The following is a 24029-nucleotide window of genomic DNA, read 5'->3' as shown; positions in this document are numbered from 1 at the left end:
ATCCTTTGGCGACTAGGCGAGCCTTATACTTATCAACTGACCCATCTGCTGCAAATTTTATTCAATAGATCCACTTGCACCGAACAAGTTTTCTTCCCTTAGGAAGAGGGACTAAGTCCCAAGTATGATTCCTCTTTAAGAAACTAAACTCTTCTTGCATAGCAGTATCCCACTCAGGAACACCAGAAGCTTCTTGAAATGTTTGTGGATCAAAAGCTGTAGCAATAAAGAGATGTGGAGCTTGCTCAAACTGAGACCTTGTTCTTCTCTCATCTGAAGGATCACCAACCCAATCGCCTGTTGAGTCTAATGTATGTTGAGCCCAACGAGGCCCAATATCTGGAGCATGTGGAGAATCTGGAGGAGAATCATTCTCTAAATGATGACTAGAGGAAGTGGATCCCCATCATCATCATTTGAAGTAGAAGAAGATTCCTCATTTAGATCAAGAGGATCAAGAACTTCAGAAGAACTATCATCATGTAGTCACAATGTTTCCATAGGAATGAATTATGGAGAAGTGATAGAAGAAGAACTGGAGGTATCTTCCTCAAAGTGAACACTCCTCTCAATGAAAAGCTCATGTGTGGTGGGATGGAGAAGCCCATAGCCTTTGACACCATCTAGATATCCAACAAATATACAAGGCCTGCTTTGTGGTTCTATTGCCTTGCGTTTCTCGGCTGGAATACGGGCCCATGAAAGTGACCCAAACACTCAAAAGTGTTTGACTATAGGTTTTCAACCAATCCAAGCTTCAAAGGGAGTTACCCTCTTTACAACTTGATGAGGAACCCGATTCTAAATGTAACATGCATAGTTGATGGCCTCTACCCAATAATAAGGTGCCAATGATTTGGAATAGATCATACTATTGGCCATTTCCTTTAAGGACCTATTCTTCCTTTTGACAACTCCATTCTGTTGTGGACTATAGGGAACTATATGTTGAAGATCAATTCCTTCTGAGATATAGAATAGCTCAAACCTTTGGTTGACATATTCCCCTCCATTATTTGTGCGCAAGACCTTGATGAACTTCCCAATTTGTTTCTCTGCAAAAACTTTGAACTCTTGGAAATACTCAAAGATTTCAAACTTTTGTTTGAGAAAATATACAAATGTGTATCAAGAAAGATCATCAATGAATGTTAAAACATATTTGACTTTGCTGAAAGAAGGATGTGGAAATGGTTTTGTCAAATCACTATGTACTAGCTCCAAACGTTGAGTGGCTCTCCATGCTTTGCCTTTATCAATTTTTTCTTCAGGATGCTTGCCAAGAATGCATCCTTGACAAACTCCATTAGAAAATTGAATTGAAGGCAACCCTGTACCCATATCATGCTGACCAAGTTGTTGTAAATAGTGGTATTTCAAGTGGCCAAACCGTTGATGCCACAAACAACTCACTTCATCAGAGTGAGTGAGTAATGCAAGTGAAGGTGAATCAAGAATAAAATGAGAGAAGTGATACAATCTTGATTGATGTTCTGCCTTTCCCACTGCAATTGTAGACCCATTGCTCATCTCACTAATAACCATTGTATCTGGAGTAAACTCAACTCACTTGCCAGAGCCTATGTGGGTGATCTGATAAACAGGGAAATCAGTTGACAAAGATGGAACACAAAGAACATCATGAAATGTCCCTTTGCTCATGTCAACAGACCCTCTCCCATGTACTTCAGCAAGAGTGTCATCACCCAAAAGAATGGATGGCATAGAACATGACTCTAATGAGGAAAAACACTCTTTTGATGAAGCCATGTAGTGTGATGCACCGAATCAATAATCCATGAATTTGGTTGTGAGGTAACAGCTATCAGGGCCTTACCTTTTCCTTTATTGATTCCTTGGAAGATTCTTGGGATGAAGTTGTTTTGACTAAATCAGGTACTTTGATATTGTTCCTTTTAAGATGATGGAACAAGTGATCAATTTGCTTCTTCATGCATTTACGTTCATCATGACCAAGTTTCTTACAATAGGAACATGTTGTTCTCTCCTTCTTGGGCTTATTTCTTTTTGAAGAAGATGCATCATTTACTACTCTTGGAGTAGAAAACTTATTTTCTTGATTACTTTCTACTTGGTACTTTTGTTTCTTTTCTTGCTTAGGAGGCCCTCTTTGCTCTCTTGTGCCCTAATTTGCAATCAAAGCATTAGACTTAGATGGCTTGACCGTGCCCATATGGATCAACTTATCTTGCTCCTTTGTGAGTTCATTTGCAAACTCATCAAGAGAAGGCATTCTGTATTTGTTTCCTAAGGCACTTTTAGTAACATAGAAGGTAGAAACAAACACATAATAGGTAGGACCAAGCTTAGAAAGAATACTTAAGATCAGTTGTGAATCTTTCTTCTCAATTTTACATTCTTTTAACTGCAATCTTAAAGCATTCAACTTAGTGAAGAAGTCTTGAATAGTATCAAAGTTGCATGGATTTAATCCTATCAATTCATTCTCTAATTGATGCCCTCTCAATTCATCTTGCTTTCCAAATTATCCTTTTAATGTTGTAGATGATTCCACATGACAGAGAAGCTCTGGAGATATAGCCATGCACAAGGTACCATAAGCTTCATCACATTTGTTTTGTCATTTAGGCTTTTCTAAAAGTAATGTTGGTTCAAATTCAAGACCCATTGTCACTCTATACAACCCTAACTTCTTAAGATAGATTGTTATTTTAGACTTTCACTCATAGTAGTTACAAGGTGTGAGTAATGGTATTGTTGAATGATCCATTTTAGTGCAGAAATAAAGATTATTTTGCAAAATGAAAGAGAAGCAAGGTTAACACGAGAGTAATGAGAGTATAAGAAAGTACAAATGAGACTACCCCCCCCCCCTTTTAGTAGATCAAAAATCACCCCCCAAGATGTAATGATATTGGCACTTTATATATCAGTGCATGTACAATAGCCACTTTTGCAAAACATGGATCAAAGTGGACTTCATTTTGCAATTAAAACTTCCAGTCTGAAGCAAATGAAGACTTATACAAAGAGTTCCTATGAATCCAAAACATTACAAGTGCCAATTTTTGGCCAAAGGCTGAAAGTAGAAATTTTTGTCCAAACAAGACTATCTTTTTATAGAATATTTGGATTCTTCTCAAAAATCAGACACTTTCTTTCAAAAAAAAAGGGCACTCGAAAATTTGTGCGTATGAGCCCATACGATGCTCTAGAAGTTGCAAAATGTAGGATTACACAAGTACAGTTATGAAAACCTGCAATTTCGGATTACCATTTGCATCCAAAAATCAAAACTAACACCACTATTGCATTGTTTGGAGAATTCTACCCCAAATCAAAAAAAAAATTGCATCTAATTTGGGGACCGGATGACCAAGTTATGGTCATTTAAAGTTAGACTACCAAAATAAAAATGCAGTTTAAGAAGGGTAATTCAGAAATCTGTGCAATTAAACTTGATGGGCTAGTGGACGTCACGGCAGAGCAAAAATGACTCACAAAGACGGGCATATGGATGTCAAATTTAACTTCACGTGGTTATGCGAAATATATTTGTAATTGATGCAAAATAACTCCATTTTGGATTAATGAAAAGTCGTTTTTGACTTTCTCGAGCCTTCTAAATGCAATGGTAAAGTCTATTTGGCCTAAATATGCTCCATTTTGCGTGCCCACCTCCAGATTTGAGCTACAAGTATGCATTTGTAACTTATGCAAACGAACTCCAATTTGGATGAAACAAAAGCCAATCTTGAATTTCTCGAACCCTCTAGATGCAATGGAACTGTCAAAAATGCTCTAAGAATCCTCCACATTGCTGCAATCAACAGATTAAGAAAAAACACATATATGCAAAAGAGGGATTACTAAGTCTTCATAAATCCTTTCTGATTCTCGATTTCATATAGAAACGCAAGAGAAGAGCATAGAGGATTTTCCAATACCTCTGAAAAAAAATCTATTCGATTCTCCAATTCATATAGAAACGCAAGAGAAGAGCATAGAGGATTTTCCAAGACCTTTGAAAAAAATCTATTCTTTCAAACTTGCTCTGATATTATGGTAGAGTTTGTATAATACAAATATACCCAGACTCTAATGAAAGACATAAATTAATAAAGAGGAAATAAAATTGTCTAAATAACAATACAAAAAACAATCTTTGGTGTAAATGCTTAGAGGCATAATAGCAGCAATATTTCCTAATATGTAATACATGAGAGCTAGCCTGTTTATATAGGCAAGAGTTAGGAGGATACTTGGACAAGAGTGAGACAAGTGTCTCAACTTGGAGAAAGTAGAGTCCTAATGGAATCAACCACCTACCCTTTAGAAGGGTGGTGCCCAAATTGGAATTAACCACATGTGATATCTTAGGAGTAGTTGGAGTCAAAAGGATTATTCACAATATCCTCCTAATAATAATATCCAAGAATATATAATTCCTCATAATTTATGAGCTCACCTAAGTAAACTTAATATAAGAGTTTAATGGAAAAGAACCATTTACTCTAAGAGAAGTCATCTATAAAAAGTATATAGTACCAGAATCCTCCAAGAGAAGCAACAGACATAGGTCCACATAAATCTGAGTGAATTAATTCCAAAAAATTGTTAGTTTTTCTAGTGCTATCATGAAATGGACTTTTGATGTTCTTACACAGAAGGCATCCTTTGCATATGCTTGAATGATCTTTATTTAACTTAGGTAAACCAGTAAGCATCTTCTCCATGGTAGATAAGGTTTTGAAATTTAGATGTCCTAATCTTCGGTGCCACATTTCGTTTATATCAGCAGCTTATGGGTTGACTAGGTTCTGAATTTAATTCATACAAGTACCTCTTTCTTTGACCAATCAATTTTGCTTTCTTAAATGAGGGGTACTCAGCCCAGGTCATTACTTTACCTTACATGAATGCAACATTATGTCCATCATCTCAAGTGTTGTAACTGAGATTAGATTCTTTTTTATTCCTGGTACGTAGAGTATTCCTTTGAGATGTAGAGAACTACCTTAATTTAGTTTCAAGGTGCAATTCCCAATTCCTTTGACTGAGTAAGCGGAATTATCACCGATGGTAACTTCGCCATCAACTTTTTCAAATGTAGAGTCTAGTGTTTCTTTGTATCTAGTAATATGCCTGGGTGATCCACTATCAATCACCCATGCCTTACTTGAGACTTCATTTGATAGTGCCGAATACAATACACAATTCTCAAGATCATAGTCATCTTCTTTCCTACTAATGTTTGTACAATTTACTTGTTTAAAATTCTCAGGGCAATTAGATTTGTAGTGTCCAAACTTTTTGCATTTGAAGCATTTTATTTTGGATAGATCTTTCTTAAGTTTGTCATTCTTTTGATTACCCTTTTTCTTCTTTAAGTGCTTCTTCTTGCCTTTATAGGAATTTGTGTTAAGAACATGAAGTTCTTCATCTTCAGTTTTCAACTTTCCCCCTTACTTAAGTTTTCTAAATTCTTCCTGAAGACAATCTCTCTTAAATCTATTGAAGTCAGGAAGATTGTCTCTAGCACTTACTCCTTGTGCAAATGTTTCCCATGAATCCGGCAATCCATCTATAGCCATCAGTGTTAGTTTCGTGTCATTAATTATGGTTCCTATACTTGCAAGTTCATCTCTTAGACTGGCAACCCTTAGGAAGTAAGAATTCATCGATTCTCCCTTCTTTATTTGTATATGATTTAGTTGCCATTTTAGTGCAAGGACTCTAGTTGCATTGTTAACCTCATATGCATCTAATAATGCATTCATCATATCAAATGTTGTTTGATATTTCGTTAGGATGGATACTATTTCATTTTTCACTCCATCTAATATGATCTGTATGGCTTTCCTGTTTCCTTTACTCCAGATAGTTTTATTAGGTTCAACAGTAGGTTGTTTGGATGTTGAATCAACAAACTGTGTTATATCATTTTCTTCAAGAATCATCATGATTCTGAATTTCCAAGCATCGAAGTGTTCTTTCCCATCAAACCTGTCCAAGGGTCTGATTGTGTATGTCATTGAAGATAGAAGACTGATGCTAGATATGTAAAGTCCGATTGTTTAATTTGTAGAGCCTAGGTTCGACTACCAGAGCTCTAATACCATGTAAAGTTTCTACAAAATTCTGTTATGGATCAAACTTAGATTATACCTTCTTTATGCTTGCTGCAGATGATCTTCAATATACAGTCTTCGAGTGAATGGAGAAATATAATTCTGGAAATGATTTTATTTTCTGCAAGTCGTCTTAGGGCAGTATTGATCAAGGAGTAGACTTGTTATTCTTTTGTGTCCTTAAACTTCAACCACACCCTATTAAATATAGAAATCAAGGGGCATGTCCTTACAAAGGACATGTCCCTTCCAAAGTCTGCCTGGAATGCTCTCTCAAAACCGGCAACTTTCCAGGAAAAATATTAGTTTAATGCCTAAACTAACCAAATAGATTAGTTAGTTAAAAATCAAGTTATCCAAGAGAGACGCCAATACCTATCAAGAAGAGAAGACAAGTATATAGACCTTAGAAGGGATCTTATGCAAGAACAGATCAGTACGATCTGTAATCAGACCAGTATGATTTAAAGTTACAGAATTAACATTTTTGGGTGCTGCACTGGTGCGCCCAGGAAGCTATTAGTTCAATTTACTTTTAAATCTAAACGCGAAAAAAAAGCATTGCAGAATCATCGTGGACGTAGCACACAACAGGTGTGATTTGCAAAAACACACGTTTCAGAATGAAAATGCAGAAAAAAACAGGCATCCAAGGCTGTCATTGGCTTCACAGGTGCAGACAATGACTTTGCACAGGCCCAAAATAACAGTGCCAAGGTCAATGTGGACTGAAATCACAGAGACAGCTGCAAAAAAAAAATGCAACCAAACCCTGGGCATTGCAATTGCCACACAAAACGCATTTTTTCTTTACAAACTGGGGATGTAAATACAACTAAAAACTAAGATACCGGTCTGTCTGGGTAATTGTATATTATAATTTTTGTCACTTTGTGTTTGTGGAGTTTGAAGTTGAACTATCAATCGTGAAGTATCATGGTATGGAATGGTTTATTTTTGTATATTTCTTGCATTTCTTTCAAATCATAGTGTGTGTGTGTATTTATATTGAAAAATTATATATATATATATATATATATATATACACACACACACGCACACACAGTTGCATCCAAACACCCAAAATCAAAAAAAAAAGCACACCAGAATACCGCACCTGCATCAGCATCAGAACTAGAATCGGTAACTTTGCCAAAAATGGTGTTACCCAGATGGTGGACCAATAGATTCAAAAAGGAGTCGGGTGACTAGGTCAGAAATAAAGGATATTTAGTATGGGACCCCTTGGCTGAACTTGCCAGCCTGGTCGAACATATGTTTTTTTTTCAGTTTCTTTTTGTTTCTTGTACCCAGGTGTATCCTACAGGTTGGTTTTTCGGCTCTTACATTTTGCTTTTATGTCTTTTTGTCTTCGTCCAGCTTATCTATGCCTATAATGTAAAAGTGCTCTAAAATTTCTGGCAGGGTACTACTAAGAACTCTGAATTATTTATCACAAAGAAAAAAATCATGTAGTTGAAGGTCTAGAATTGAGCTTAATTTACATTATAACTGTCACTAATAAAAAAATAGTAAGTTAAAATTTCCAACTCATAATCTGTGGCGTAGCCAATAGAGACTAATTTTACAGACATATAATTTGTTATCAAAGTTTTACATTATATTTATGCTTAAGGATTATATTTATGCTTAAAGGACCATAAGCATTAATTTGTAACTTGATGTTGATTGTTAGATTATAGTTATATGCTAGTACTTGTGAACTAGGTAAATATGTCATCCTAGTTGGTGAGTTACAGTGTTCATCTCAAACCCTTGCATCATATGCCCAGCATGCACAGCATACATGTGGTAGACGACATGAATGCTAAAAACTAACCTTGTTTTGGGACACTCTCCCTACTCTATAGGAGTTCACTAGCTCCCATTCATTTATATGACCAAACAATGTGGCAATATAAGATTGTGTGTCACTAAGAATTATGTCACATGTTTTAATAGGGCTCATCTTTCATGAAAGGAGAATGACCTTTAACAACTGCAGAACGGACGCTACATTGCCTTTTCCTTAAGAGATCAAAGAAAGAACGCTACAAAGTCTCTTCTCTCTTCAAGAGTAAATTAGTAACACTTCTAAATAAACAAAAAATTATAAAAAAAAACATTTCCACAACATCTTCTAAAATTTCAAACCCCCCACAATATAAAAAATTGGTTCAGTTTTTAATTTATATTATGGACACACAGAAACTAAAAGAAATAAAACAAAGATGACTATTGATAAATAGAAGATTTTTCCACAGCAAGTCAAATTGTGGTATTGCTATTAGGATTCAACTGTGTAGATTTTTAGTCAAACTCATTGACCCATGTTTCATGGGTAGTGGTTCACAAGAACCCATCTCTCATAAGAATGAATGGAGCGATTAGGACTCAATGGATTTAGGTGATGCTCACAGAGGTGGTGCACCAGAACTTCCCAGGAGGCCACCCATTCCATTACTATTCCAGCTTGAGTGCAGTTAACTACTCATGAAACAGTGGTCAATGAGTTTGATTCAAAAACTACACAGTTGAATGCTGATAGCAATATCACAAAGATGACAATGTTTGGTCGCATTCATTACTTCCAATCCATACTAACATGACTCTAAAATATAAAACTAATAAATGAAAAAGTTTGAACCTAATGGAGCAACTCCTAGTTATGTAAACTATAAGTCATTGTTGAGCAGAAGCTTTAATTAGCTTTGCAGAAAACTGGTCCACAAATATCAGATTGAAGCCAAAGCATCACCACAATCATCTAACTCTATCTAAGAATAAATGAATTAAATCATTTGTTAAATGGCACAAACTACCAGTTACAAAAGAATTGGAGGTTTTAAATTGAGACACAGTTGATCACTGGAAAAAAACATTAAAAATGTGTTATAGTAAAACAACTCATCCACAACATGCAGTATTCAAAGAGGCTAGTTGCAAATCCAAAGTGATATGAGAAAAGAGTTGTCCCTGTGTCATTACATTTAAGCCAATATTTTGTTTCCTGAAAGTCCAAAAATATTGATCAAACACACATCTGCAACCAATATAAATACTAAGCAATGCAATACTTAGCTCCTAGGAAACAAGCACTTGGAAATTACTACCAGAAGCCAAACGGTTTTAAAAATATTACTCTAAATTATTTTATAATTTAACTAAAGCAACTAAGTTGTTTAACTATAAAACAGGAAGAAAGCTTAAAAAACCCATGTGCTCATCTAATCTGTATTGACGGAAGAGATACCCTTTTGTCGTTAATGTATGCCAAGGGCTAATTTATGAATTACAAAACAATGCGTTGTTAAATTATCTTTCTATCTGGATAATGCAACTGGAATGTTTATGTGTAGTAATTCCAGATATCTAAGCACCACAACTAAACCAGGTTTCTGATGCACAGTTCACTGTAATAAAATAAGGGTCATGTAAGGAAGCAACCCTGTAAAAGAAGAAAGAAAAAAAGTGAACCTGTTTTGACAACAGGGCAGCTCTTTTTACACTCCTGCCTACATTTCTTGGGCTTACAGCGGTCCGAGTTAACAATAGCAATCCTTGTAAGCCTATCCGACATATTGTCTGCTCAAATTCCTCACTGTTAATCAAACATAGAGGCTCAGTAAGAATCATACAATCACCTTCAGCATGGTAATAATAACATATATTTGCTTGACAACATTCCCAAAAAATTTGATTAAATTCTTACATTAAGAAATCCTCTGGTTCTTGGTTCAAGGTAATAATATAAATGATCACTTAAAAGTAAGCCTGCTACGTTCAAAAAATAAATGCACACCAATCCATATCATATGGCCTGTGTTTAATCACAAGACTATTATTTATTGCTCTTCTAAAAGACCCTTAGATCATTATGTTTTAGTATATTTGAAGGAAGGGGTTTTACCATTCATGGAAAATTTTCAAGACAGTGACAGTTAGATTATATTCAGTCAATAATTTAAACTGCTGGCGGTGACGAAGACGGAATTTTGAGGAGGGGTGTATGATGGTGTTATGTAACAGATTTTGATATAAATTTGGAAAGGACACGTCTTGATGGCGCAACAGCCAAGGGAATGAAAGTAGCATCGAGTTGTGAATTGGCGACGGTTGAAGGCAAAGGGCATTACACTGCATTTATGAGATTTTGACTAAAAGAGATTGTTTTTTATGTAAAGGACAGATATTGATGATGCCCTCTGCCTGAAGATTGTGTACAAAAGGAAATTATTGAATGTCTTCACCACATTTGCTCTGGTGGTGGTGACTGAATTACGAGCAGCATTGGCAACAATGGAGGCCAATTTCAGTTTCCAGGCTTTGAACCAAAAGATATCACTTTGGGGGTGTGTTTCAAATGAAATTTTGAAGATTGTGTTTACTACACATGACCCCTTCTTTTTGGTTATGGTCAGAGGATTGCTTGGAATAGATTACCTGATTGCAGAATATAAATTCTGCACCAACACAGGCATTTCTTCAATGTTTTGTGTTTCGGGTTTGGAGGTCAGTAGTGAGGAACCAGACAAGTGCTCCATAGATGTGTGAGGCCAGAGTGGACAGTGTGTTTGAAGGCCTTGCTGCCACCAAATCAGAACAAAGCTTCATAACGGATATTGGGGACTGGGTACATGTCCCGGGCAATCCTGGCATAGTCCACCCTTTTATTCTGTGTAAAGCTGGTGCGAATCGGGAGGAAAGGAGGGTAGAAGGGAGAAGAATGTAGAAGATTTTGTGTGACTACACTACAGATTGGAAGCTGGTAAACCATGCTGGTAGGGAAAATAGGAATTTGACCAAACCAGGCTCAGGTTCCAACTTGCAGACAATTGGAGAGGAAATGGTGGTCTCTATGCAGCTACTCAGGTGAACAAGGAAAAGAGGATTGGAAAGAACAATAGGAAAAGGTGGATGCAAAGGCGAAGGAGTGGCAAAGGTTGAGGAGCTAGCAACATCATGGCTTGTAATTGCAGTCATTGAAGAGGAAGTGTCATACATCATGTCCCTGGAGGAGCTGCAGGGGAAGTTCAAGAGGGAGGCCAAGGATAACATGCCCTCCTGTTTTTATTTGAGGTTTGTTTTTGGTTTCTCGGGTTTTATGCAGAAAGTTTTCATTTTTGTAATTGATATGAAAATACAAACTGAGTTTTGCCCTGACACTGTTTGTTGCAACTGAACGGAGTACTCATTTTTTATTTCCTTATATTTGATTCTTTGTGAATGCAGGTCACAATGCATGCAATAATGTATATTCACAGATGCATATTTCAGGGGTGATGATAGGACTGGTATCTAAACTTTTGTGTAGCAAGCTGGGTAGCTTTTGAAATTGGGTACATGTTCTCTATATGAACTCTGTTTTAAATTAATGTAAAGCAACATTTACAGAGAAAAAATAAATACATAATTTAAAGTAACCTATACATATATAAATAAATAAATAATTTAAACTAAATATATGTATTGCTCCATGTATACCAAAAAACTGATATCCATCTTCCAACTATTCATATTTGAAAGATGTTATTCCATGCCATGTCTCAATTAAGTAGTGAAAATCGTTTACAGAAGCAAACAATATACATAAATCAACAAATTGATACATCTCATGTCAGTTTTATAAATTTCCCATTTACCAATCCTTAATCCTTCAAAGCAATTTCTGTAGACCCCTGTAGAAGGCAATCTTGTTGCAAAACTTTGATAATGTAATATATCAAAACAACGGAGATAAAGTCTCCTTATATAGATTTACAAAGACAAAGCTTCTAACCAAAACAATCGGTAACTATAAACGAAAAAATAGAAACTAACAAATCGACTAACTAGAATGGCATCAAGGGCCCATTTGGTTGCTGGAATAGGATTTGAAAATTAGAATAGAAAAATGGAATGGAAATGGAAATAGGGAATGGGAATAGAAAAGGGCAATTCCAATCCTGTTTGGTTCACTTGGAATTCAATTGAAAATATGTTAATCCGTTGTTTGGTTGTACAAAAATGGAATAGGAATAAAGTTAAGTTTTGTATTTTTAAAAATATTTCCCTTAAATTTTTTTGTTTTTAATTTATTATTTTTTGGTTAATTTTTTCGATAATGGTAAAAAGGTTAAATTATTTTCATTTTTTTAAAAAAATAGATATAATAAAAAAATGTTATTAAAAAAATGTTGAAAAAAAATTTCAAAAAAAAAATTCAAAAAAAAACAAAAAATTAAAATCAGATTGGGAATAGGAATGGCCTATTCCAGTTCCAACTTTTTTTTTAGCATAGACATAAGCTCATTGTAGGGGCAAAATTGGAATATGTCTTCCTATTCCCAATTCCGATTAAGCGTACCAAACAACAAATATAAAACATATTCTATTTTTCTCTTCCTATTCCAGTCCTATTCCAGCAACCAAACGGGCCCTAAAGAAAAATCTCAATATCCTAATACACCCCCTTAATGGTCATCATGTAACTACCCTGCAGAACATTGTGCATGCCATGTGGTCATGAATTTGTCAAAACATTTTGCTGCTGCTGAGAACCTCCTTGGATCTGCAGAATGTGAATAACCAAGATTAGCCAAACCCATCCAGAAAAAATAGAAAAGGCTGCTCAATGCTTCCGAATGCTCTACAACAAGAGATAAGAGCCTGTCACTGACTCTGCCACCGAGATGACTCTGCCACTAACCCTCCCAAAATATGCAAAAATTTAGCCTAGCAATCATCACAAAATGTCCAACCTCATGTTGGATAAGAGAGTTGTTGTCCCTCCCTATAGGCAAAGGGACACACTGAGAATAGCTACCAAGATTCCGAGGAAAATTTGGCAAACAGATAAGAACACCCCAGAACAGACTGCAAAAAGTCACAACTTTTGAGGAAAAAAATGCCAAACCCAAGATGACAAATCATCTTTTTAGGAAAAAATGGTAAACCCCACAAAGAAACTTGTAACTTTGTGAATTATAAAACCCAAAAACGATTTTTGAGGATAAAATCCCAAAACCAGACAGACAACTGGCACAAGATTAAGACAGATATTAATATACAAAAGATCATTTTAAAGGAAAAAAGGGTAAAACCTTTCTAAAAACCAAATAGCCCTCCCAAGCTGTAGAAGCCTTAGCCAGGGCTTACAAAAGGAAACCCTTAATGTTCGAGGAAAAATTTATAAGCCCTCCCAAAGGCAAAAAATTACAAAACCCTAACTAGGACTGTAAAAAGCAGAAAGGACCTGACAAAATGGTTCAAAAACTCTAATCCCCCAAATCACAACTTCTACCACACCGGGCAACAAAATCAAGCCCTAAACAGTCACATTCAAAAATAAAGAAAAGGTCGCACATACTGAAAACGAAACATGAAAAAATTGCGAATCTCGACTAAGAAACCCTCACCAAGTGGGAAGAACATGTCCCAAGTAGAGAAAAATAAAAATGGCATCCAAAATGCATACTCAAGCCTTCAAAATGTGGAAGGAGACCCAAGGATTCAGCACAAATCAATAAGAACTGGGCCGATGCAGGTTCAAAAACATAACAAAACCCATCACAAGGCCATCGCAAGTTTTTAGCAAACCCATTGCAAATGCCCACAGAGACGGGTGAATGCAAACAAGCTATCGTTAAAGCAAGAGAAATGTCCTAAGTTTGGATGCCCAAAAAAAAAGTCAGACACCCCTCATGATTTGCAAAAAAAATGGCTCACGCAAAGAAATGAATTTTCAAAACAAGAATGAAAATTAAAACCACAACTTTTTAGAAGAATCTCCAACAATACAAAATCAAAAGCAAATCTATCGAAAAAATCCAAATTAAAAGAGGCACATCAATTTTTTAATAAAAAAATTCTCCAAATTCTGAAAAACTCCATCGGTTCTAATACCATGTTACAAAACTTCATAGTTTGATATGTTAAACAATAGTGACAAAGTTTTCTTATATAGATTTACAAACACGAAGTTTCTCAACAAAACAATCGGTAACTTAAATAAAAAATGGAAACTAAGATGCAATATGCGATTGTTTCATTGGCTAACCTTTCAAGATTATCACATACCACTGAATTATTAATGGAAGATAGAAAACGATTTACCATATTTCCTCTACAAATATTTATTATAAATATAGGAGAAATTTCTACCTGTAAGATTAACAAAGAAGTTCCAAATTATGTAGTCAAATTTTCTGGTGATTCAAATTCCCATCCGTTCAAAAGCATAAAAATCATGCTTTCACCTACCTACAAGTTTTCCTAGCCTAGAATCAATCCACCTTTGTGTTTCACAAAAACATTTATTACGACTAAGGGCATCATATATTTTCAAAAGACCTTAAATATTCATAAAGATAATCCAAAATTCTGCCTGTTGGGGATCTTCTGGCTCAGATGCTCCATGGAAGGAATTGGATATGGTGGTTTAGCAATTCAACATTTAACATTAATTAAGTACAATATTTCCTGTCAGATTCAGTTAGGAGCTGTATCTGACATTATTAGATGGCCTATGCTATTGAAAATTAACATTTGTATATTTAAGCAAGATCGGCTTGGCAATTTATTCGATTTTGCTTTCAATATTTCACGCTTAAGTGAATCAAATATACCTTTAAAGAACTGGATAGACTAACTTTCCTTATTGAACATTCAAATTTGTATATGTGCCTAGTTATTACCTGATTCAGCAGTCAATGTTCGTATATTTAGACATTTCTCATGGAGATTTAATCACAGATCTCATTAATAAAACCTTGATGATTTACTGCTAGAGCTCGTTTGATGTGAAATGCAACTCAATGATTTCACATGTAAGGCTCACTTATGTCACAATTCAAAAAAAAAAAACCAAGGTTACCAGAAGACAGGGAGAAAGGGAGACTTGGAGATCTCCCGTACTGTTACTAGTATGACCATTTTTCAAAAATGGGAGACAGGGGAACTTGGAGACAGCAAATTTTTTTAATAGTTTAAAGAGTCTAATACTAAATACAAAATAGTAAAATTGTAAAACTAAAAGATTGAAGTGTTAATTCCATATAACTCTGATCATCATGACTGATCTGAACTACAGATCATCAGATCTTGTAAAGCTTGTAGATCCTTAGAGAGGATCAGCCTCTTAAATACCTTCTATATATGAACTAATCAGCGTCTTCAATGGGAGTATTTATTAATGTTATATTTGCATAGTATAGTTAGCTTACTAACTAATTCTAATATCCTTAAAGACGCCAATCTTGGGAATATATTGTTTAGTTTATAAGTAGGGCCGACTTGAGTTATGTCCTTCTAAGGACATGCCTTTTGGTTACCATATAAATAAAGGGGCAAGGATGTGGATAAAGGACACATAGAAAATACAAGTCTGCTCCTTTAACATCTACAGCCTTATACGATTTGTAGCATGTATAAGATATTTGCAGAATAATTATCATACTCCAAATAAAACTTCATATATAGGTCTGATATATTCAAGACCACCTTCAGCAAGACAGAAAGGCATTGTATCAGTAGGGCTGTTCAGTATTTGCAGAATCTTTACATGGTATCAAAGCTCTAATAGTCGAACCTAGGCTCTGCAAATTGAATCTAGCAAACTCTTTCCACCTTCAATGGCTAGCACAATCAGACCCGAAGATAGGTTTGATGGAAAAGAACACTTCGTTGCTTGGAAATCTAGAATTATGATGATTCTTGAAGACAATGATGTAATATAGTTTGTTGATAAGGAATCCAAGCTACCTGATGCTGATCCTCATAAAACTATTTGGCGTAAAGGAAATAGGAAAGCCATGCAAATCATATCAGATGGAGTTAAAAATGAAATAGTACCTATGCTAATGAAACATCAGACATCATTTAATATGATGAATACATTATTAAATGCATATGAGGTTAACAATGCAACTAGAACCCTTGCACTAAAAAGGCAACTAAATCATATACAGATAAAGAAGGGAGAATCTATGAATTCATACTTCCTAAGAGTGGCTAGTCTAAGAGATGAACTTGCAAGTATAAGGACCATAATTGAAGACAAAGAGCTAACACTCATGACTATGGATGGGTTATCGGATTCATGGGAAACAATCTCACAAGGAGTAAGTGCTAGAGACAATCTTTCAAACTTCAATAAACTTAAAGGAGATTGTCTTCAAGAAGAATCTAGGAAACTTAAGAAAAGAGAAAAATTGAAAACTGAAGATGAAGAACTTCATGTTCTCAACACAAATTCCTATAAAGGTAAGATGAAGCACTTCAAGAAGAAGAAGGGTAATCAAAGAAATGACAAATCTAAAAGAGATTAATCCAAAATAAAATACTTCAAATGTGAAAAATTTGGACACTAGAGATCTATTTGCCCTGAGAATACAAAGCAGCAAGTAAATTGTACAAACGTTACTAGGAAAGAAGAAAACTATGATCCTGAGAAACGTGTATTGTATTTTGCACTATCAAATGAAGTATCAAGCACAACATGGGTAATTGATAGTAGACCATCTCGACAGATTACAGGATACCAAGAAGTACTAGACTCAATATCAGAAGAAGTTAATGGCAAAGTTACCATAGGTGATAATTCCACTCACTCAGTCAAAGGAATTGGGAACTGCACCTTGAAACTGAAGTTGGGAATTTCTCTCCATCTCAAAAGAGTACTCTATGTACCAAGAATAAAGAGGAATATAATCTTTGTTACAACACTTGAAGATGATGTACATAATGTTGCATTCATGGATGGTAGAATAATGACCTGGTCTAAAAACTCCTCATTTAAGAAATCAAAGTTGATTTGTCAAAGAAAGGGATACTTGTATGAATTACACATAGAACCTATTCAAGCCTTAATTCATGAAGCTGCTGATATAAACGAAATGTGGCATAGAACGTTAGGACATCTAAACTGGTTACTGGTTTGCCTAAGTTGAATAAAGATCATTCAAGCATATGCAAAGGATGCACTCTAGGTAAGAACACCAAAAGTTCATTTCATGACAGCACTAGAAAAACTAACTACTGTTTTGGAATTAGTCCACGCAGATTTATGTGGACATATGTTTGTTCCTTCTCTTGGAGGATTCTAGTACTATATACTTTTTATTGAGGATTTCTCTAGGAAAACATGGATTTACTTCTTAAAATGTAAAGAATCTGAAGAAATCCTTAAGAGATTTAAAGAATTCAAAACCTTAACTGAAAACTTATCAAAACACAAAATTAAAACTCTTAGCACTAATAATGGAGGGGAATATACTTCAGATTTGTTTAAAGATTTTTGTAAAGAAGCAGGAATTAAAAGGGAGTCTACTGTTCCTTATAACTCACAGCAAAATGGGGTAGCAGAAAGGAAGAATAGAACAATTATAGAAGCAGCAAGAGCTATGATATTTGATAAAAATTTAGAATATTGTCTTTGGGCAGAAGCCTCATGTACTGTTGTCTATATTCAAAACAAAAGTCCTCACTCCTGCCTTAGAGACAAAACTCTTGAAGAAGTATTTTCTAAGGTTAAACCAAATATAAGCCATCTTAGGATATTTGGGTGCCCAATATACATACATGTTCCAAAAGAAAAGAGAATTAAGTTAGAACCCTCTAGGAGGAAAGGTATTTTTTTCAGGTATAGTGAAACATCCAAAGCATATAGAATTTTCATACATCGTCAAAAAAACAATGAACTTAGTAGGGATGTTATATTTGAAGAAGATTTAGCATTCAAAAGAGCCCTTAGTTCTGAAGATCCCACACATTTACCTAGTTCTGAAAAAAATCATGAATTTGAGTTTCAGCGGAAGAACACTAAAGAAATTGAAGATGAAATTCAAAATCTTAATCTTGAGGAAACTCAAAATTCTAAGAAAAGACCACTTTGAGCTATTAAGATTGTAGAGGAAGCACAAGACTTCACTACACCCTCTAGAACAGTCAGAGAAAGCATAAGACCCAAAAGATTTTCTAGTTATGCAGCAAACCTGAGTGATTTATCTAAATCAGAACCAACCAATGTTTCAGATGCTATTAACCATACAGCTTGGAAGGATGCTATGACAGAAGAATACCAATCCATTATCAAGAATGATGTTTGGGAAATTGTTCCAAGACCTGAAAAAAAATCTATTGTTTCTTCTAAGTGGATATTTAAAATCAAGTATGTTGCTGATAGTAGCATTGAAAAATATAAAGCTAGATTCATAGCCAGAGGATTCTCTCAGAAGGAAGGAATTGATTATGAAGAAATCTTTGCTCCAATTGCCAAATACACCTCTGTAAGGGTAGTCCTAGCTATTACAGCATCAAAGGGATCGAAAGTATATCAGATAGATGTGAAAACAGCATTTCTGAATGGAAAGATTACAGAAGAGGTATATTTGGAACAACCCAAAGGATTTGAAACTCATAACCCTTAAATCTTTGTTTGCAGGCTCAAGAAAGCTCTCTATGGGCTTAAAGAGGCTCCAAGGGCATGGTATGAAAGAATTGATAAGTATCTCTTCCGCTTAGGATTCTCCAAAAATGAAGCTGATCCAAATCTCTATTATAAAAAAGATAAAGATGATATGATAATTTTGATACTATATGTTGATGATTTACTAATAACAGGTGATGATCATCTTATAGATCAATCCAAGAAAGATCTAATCAGAGAATTTGAAATGAATGATTTAGGACTCCATTACTTCCTAGGACTGGAAGTATGGCAAAACTCTGATAGCATCATACTTAATCAAGGAAAGTATACATTAGACATCTTGAAGAGACTTGGAATGTGGAAATACAAACCTATGTCTTCTCCTATGGAGACTAATCTACACAAACTTAACAAAGTAGCAACAAAATCACCCTCCATAGATTCTACTCTTTACAGACAAATGATTGAGTCTCTTATGTACTTGGTATATACAAGACTTGATATTTGCTATGTTGTTAATGCTTTAAGTCTGTTTATGTGTGAGCCAAAGGATATTCAACTAGTTGTAGTCAAACACATCATGAGATACTTACAAGGCACTCCTAACCTTGGGCTCAAGTATGAGAAAGTTGACATGGACTTACATGGGTACACAAACTCAGATTGGGTTGGAAGTGTTACTGATAGGAAAAGCACTTCAGGATATTGTTTTAGTTTAGGCTCAAAAATGATATCATAGATATGCAGAAAGCAGGCATCAATAGTAGCACAGAGTTGTGTGGCTTAGAAAATTACTTGTGGGATTATTTGGTCAGCCCATGAATCCTACTATTATTCACTGTGATAATCCGAGTTCCATCAAGCTTTCTGTGAATCCAGTTTTTCATGAGAAGTCTAAGCATATTGAAATTCCTTACCATTATGTAAGAGATATGGTAGACAGAAATACTGTAAAGCTGGAATACATTTGCACTGCAAATCAGATAGCAGATATTCTTACCAAACCTCTCTCGCGAGTGAAGATAGATCACTTCAGAAAAAGACTTGGTATGGTTGAATTATAATACATTTGTATTTTTTAGTTTTTAATTAAATAATTTTGAGTTAAAATTATCATTGTCAGTTATGGGCTTCACCATTTGTATTTATTATCTAAGAGGTGACGATCTTTGAGATAATGAACACTTGTATAAAAGACATTATGAGAGATGACGATCTCTCAGATAATGTACTAAACAGTAGAGAACTACTGTCAGCTCAGGGTGAGTTCAAGATCATATTGTGATGTAGACATTTCTATGCCTATGAGTCACAACTTGGATAAAGGAAGAATTATCATTTTCTGGATTTTATCCTGTGCACTAGTAGATCTTAACTCAAGATCATATTGTGATATAGGTCTGTCAGTCCCTATGAGTCACAACTTGGATAAAGGAAGAATTATCATTTTCTGGATTTTATCCTGTGCACTAGTAGATCTTAACTCAAGATCATATTGTGATATAGGTCTGTCAGTCCCTATGAGTCACAACTTGGATAAACGAAGAATTTAATCATTCTCCAAATTTTATCCTGTATGTTGTATTCCATGCAATATTGTTATCTCAGATAATGTACTGAATAGTAGAGAACTACTATCAGCTCTGGATGAGTTCAAGATCATATTGTGATGTAGACATTTCTATGCCTATAATTGACTACTTGGATAGAGGAAGAATTTAATCATTTTCTGGATTTTATCCTGTGCACTGGTAGATCTTAACTCAAGATCATATGGTGATATAGGTCTGCCAGTACCTATGAGTCACAACTTGGATAAAGGAAGAATTTAATCATTCTCCAAATTTTATCCTGTATGTTGCATTCCATGCAATACTGTTATCACTAGTATAAGTGACAACTCATATCACACGGATAGTAATATGACTAGTAATATGACATAGTATCATGTGTTCAATGATACCACATATTTGGAAGATTCAAATAGATATAGAGTATCAATCTATGCTTATTCATCTTGATTGATAGTGCTAGATATGTTATCTCTCAGTATGATTATCAAGTTAAGAGGGAGTGTTAATTCCATATAACTCTGATAATCATGACTGGTCTAAACTACAGAAATGATCTTATAAAGCTTGTAGATCCTTAGAGAGGATAGGCCTCTTAGATACCTTCTATATATGACCTAATCGGCATCTTCAATAGGAGCATTTATTAATGTTATATTTGCATAGTATAGTTAGTTTACTAACTAATTCTAATATCCTTAAAGATGCCGATCTTGGGAATATATTGTTTAGTTTATAAGTAGGGCCGACTTGAGTCATGTCCTTTCTAAGGACATGCCTCTTGGTTGCCATATAAATAAAGAAGCAAGGATGTGGATAAAGGACACACAGAAAATACAAGTCTGCTCCTCTAGCATCTACAACCTTATACGATTTGTAGCAGGTATAAGATATTTGCAGAATTATCATACTCCAAATAACACTTCATATACAGGTCTGATATATTCAAGACCATCTTCAGCAAGATAGAAAGACATTATATCAGTTTGGTTGTTCAGTATTTGCAGAATCTTAACATAAAGTAAATACTAATAGTAATGTCACATTAATATAGAGTCAAATAGTTCAATACTCGCATAATCACATTATTGTATCTCATATTCATATCTGATTTCTGAATAACAAATACACATCATCATATCAGATTAATAATTGCTGAGATTATCATTACATATACAAATTTTAAATTCAAAAAAATATAGTTTGAAGCTAAATCGCTGAAATGCAAACAAAAATACAAAAACTCAGTACTCTAAACAAAAATCAGAAATCTATCTAGTATCGAGTATGAAGATGATACTATCATTGTTACATCCCAAAATTTTGACTTGATTAAAAATAAGTTATAGCCATTGAGATGATTAGATAAAACCATCATTTTCTTCATTGTGTGAAAAGGGAAGTTATAGTTAACCGTTTATTTCATGTGGAAATGATTGTTATAATGGAGTCAATTAATAGTTATTATGTTTACTTGCTTATTGAAAATGATATTAGCTGTTGCTTTATTAGGAAGTTATAGTTAACCGTTTATTTCATGTGGAAATGATTGTTATAATGGAGTCAATTAATAGTTATTATGTTTACTTGCTTATTGAAAATGATATTAGCTGTTGCTTTATTATATTTAATTGTTAATTGATAATGGTAGTTAACCATTGTTACAATTATCTGTGATATATTCTAATATTGATTTAAATGGAAGAACATGTTATTAATGTGGAAATGTTGTACAGGTGGTTGTAGGAGCAGACAAAAGGGAGAAAGCATTGCTAAACGAAATTCGAGGAACCAGGTACTATTCTAGTCCATTTGTCCGATCGTCAGGTATGACCTCTAACTACCTTGCTAAGGATTTAGCAACTTCACAATAGGGTACATACATTGGACATGCATGAGCTACTTGGACAAACATATATATATATATAATAATCAAATCCATGATCAAAGATATTATCTTCATTGTTTTGTGATGTCATCTCCATTTTTATTATATATGTGTGTGTGTGTGTGTGTGAATGAATGATACCACTAGGATATTAAAGTAATATCTATAGTTTGTACTTATTAATATATGTATATACATATACATGTGCATACATCAAAGAGGATATGATATTATTAAAAATTACGCATGTATATAGTTATACACATTTTAATGAGTGCAACTATAGATATGATATTAGCATGATGGGATCATTTTGAAATTATATATATATATGTTTCCAAAGGGGCTTCTTTTAATAAATCAACTCGTATTTCCCCTTGATAGGCAACCATAAACACTTGAGGCCATTTTTTGTTTTAAAATCGGTGATCTTGTAACCAATGGTCTTGTTTTGAAACTACCACCTTGAGCCACGGCTCGCTTGAGCCTAAAAAAGATCTAAAAATATCACGTCTAGCTAGTGACGGCATTCTATTCTACTTCTCTCTTACTATTTCTTTGCACCAAGCATAATCCCTCTTAATTGAAGCATGGGTTTTCCCTCAGCCGATTATCGCATTGCATTTACAATTGTGTTAGCTTGAGCCATACGGTGGAGACATCACTAAATCTCACAAGGACTCTCGATCAGGTTATGTCAGTGTTAAACACTCCATTCTTTATATTTCTAAATCGATGCAACAATTCTTAGATGGATTTTGCATCAGCTGTACAAACAAAATCCATATGCTTGGCTTATGTTTTGTCGACCTTCCTGATTGAGAATTCTGAAAATATGAATGGGGCTGATATGTTGTTTGAGAATTCATCACTAAGAACAAGTTCTTCCTCTATGTGTTTACATCTATGATCTTGCCCTTTTCTTTACCATGTGTGTACTGAAATGTAAGATAAGCATGTTGCCTGAATTGAATTATATCTTTATATCAGTTTGTTAACCGTGGTGTACTGCCAATGGATAGGAATCCATGGATACTTAAGATGATCTATACCAAGGACTCACCCTAGCTAGTAATGGCCAATGAAAGGGGGTGAAGAGGAAAAGAAATTCCTGCAAGGAAAAGAACAGATATCATAACTTCCTTATATAAAATCATGAGAAACTTTAAATAAATATCTACAAAGTATCCAAGTAAGCTAATGTTTGTCCAATATATATATATATATATATATATATATATATATATACCCCCTGTTGTCAAGTCAAGCTGTGGTGATCGAGTAATAGAAGCTCATCTAAATCCTTAGCCAAGGTCATTTGGAGGCATGCTTGCCTTTCATTTGACCACATGATGTTGGTGGTGCCAATTAATCAAGCATGTCCACCTATTACTGAGAGGACATTCTAAACACCGGTATGCTCGGATGGTTGGACTATGGTCCCCCAAGCCTAACCCCAGGGTAAGGAGGGTCTTTCTTATTAAAAGATTGTGTGGAAATTTATAAGGTTCGTGGTTGAGAGGTTAGGCCTATGTCAATGCTTCTCCTCTTACCAAAAAGCGGAGGCTTACACAACATCTTCAGATACCCCAGCTAGTTTTTGTACGTTTCTTCTACACTCTATCTTGCAAGTTCATTTCTTGTAATTATTTAAATCGTGGAATATATGGAAATGATTTCGTTTCTCTTGAATTATTATGGTTATCCGTTAGTTATTTCAGTTATGATAGATTTATGTTGTACATTCACATGAAAAGGATAGTAAGGTGTAAATGATGTTTACTTCGATAATATGGTTATGTGATTTACTTTCCTAACCGTTTTACATTTCCTTCGGTTATTTGGATCTAGTTACGAATTTCAGAATTAAGTATCTATTTTTCAGTCTATAAAATTGGTATGTTACATATGATATCAGAGCATTGGGTTCAACACTAAACCTCAAGCACATCACCTAGCAAAATTAGTAAACCTGAAATTCAAATGTAACAGGATGTATACAAGAAAGAATCCTCGCAAGAAGGCACGGCATCCCATCTTCCCATACT

At 34.7% G+C, this 24029-nt stretch overlaps 1 protein-coding gene across 1 annotated transcript in view; it reads right to left on the bottom strand.

Moving 5' to 3' along the window:
- Window positions 1-24029, bottom strand: part of LOC149532558 (ABC transporter E family member 2) — a 75939-nt gene that overhangs the window by 39128 nt on the left and 12782 nt on the right. Inside the window, exon 2 of the mRNA XM_089807419.1 lies at window positions 9591-9714. Coding sequence (XP_089663545.1) covers window positions 9591-9693 — 103 coding nt within the window. The 5' untranslated portion in view covers window positions 9694-9714. The remainder of the gene's footprint in view (window positions 1-9590; window positions 9715-24029) is intronic.

The sequence above is a fragment of the Cupressus sempervirens genome, chromosome 10 (assembly GCF_028749045.1).
Source record: "Cupressus sempervirens isolate cs-2001-9-10 chromosome 10, ASM2874904v1, whole genome shotgun sequence".
Lineage (NCBI taxonomy): Eukaryota > Viridiplantae > Streptophyta > Pinopsida > Cupressales > Cupressaceae > Cupressus > Cupressus sempervirens.
This window is presented reverse-complemented; position numbering and strand designations above follow the sequence as displayed.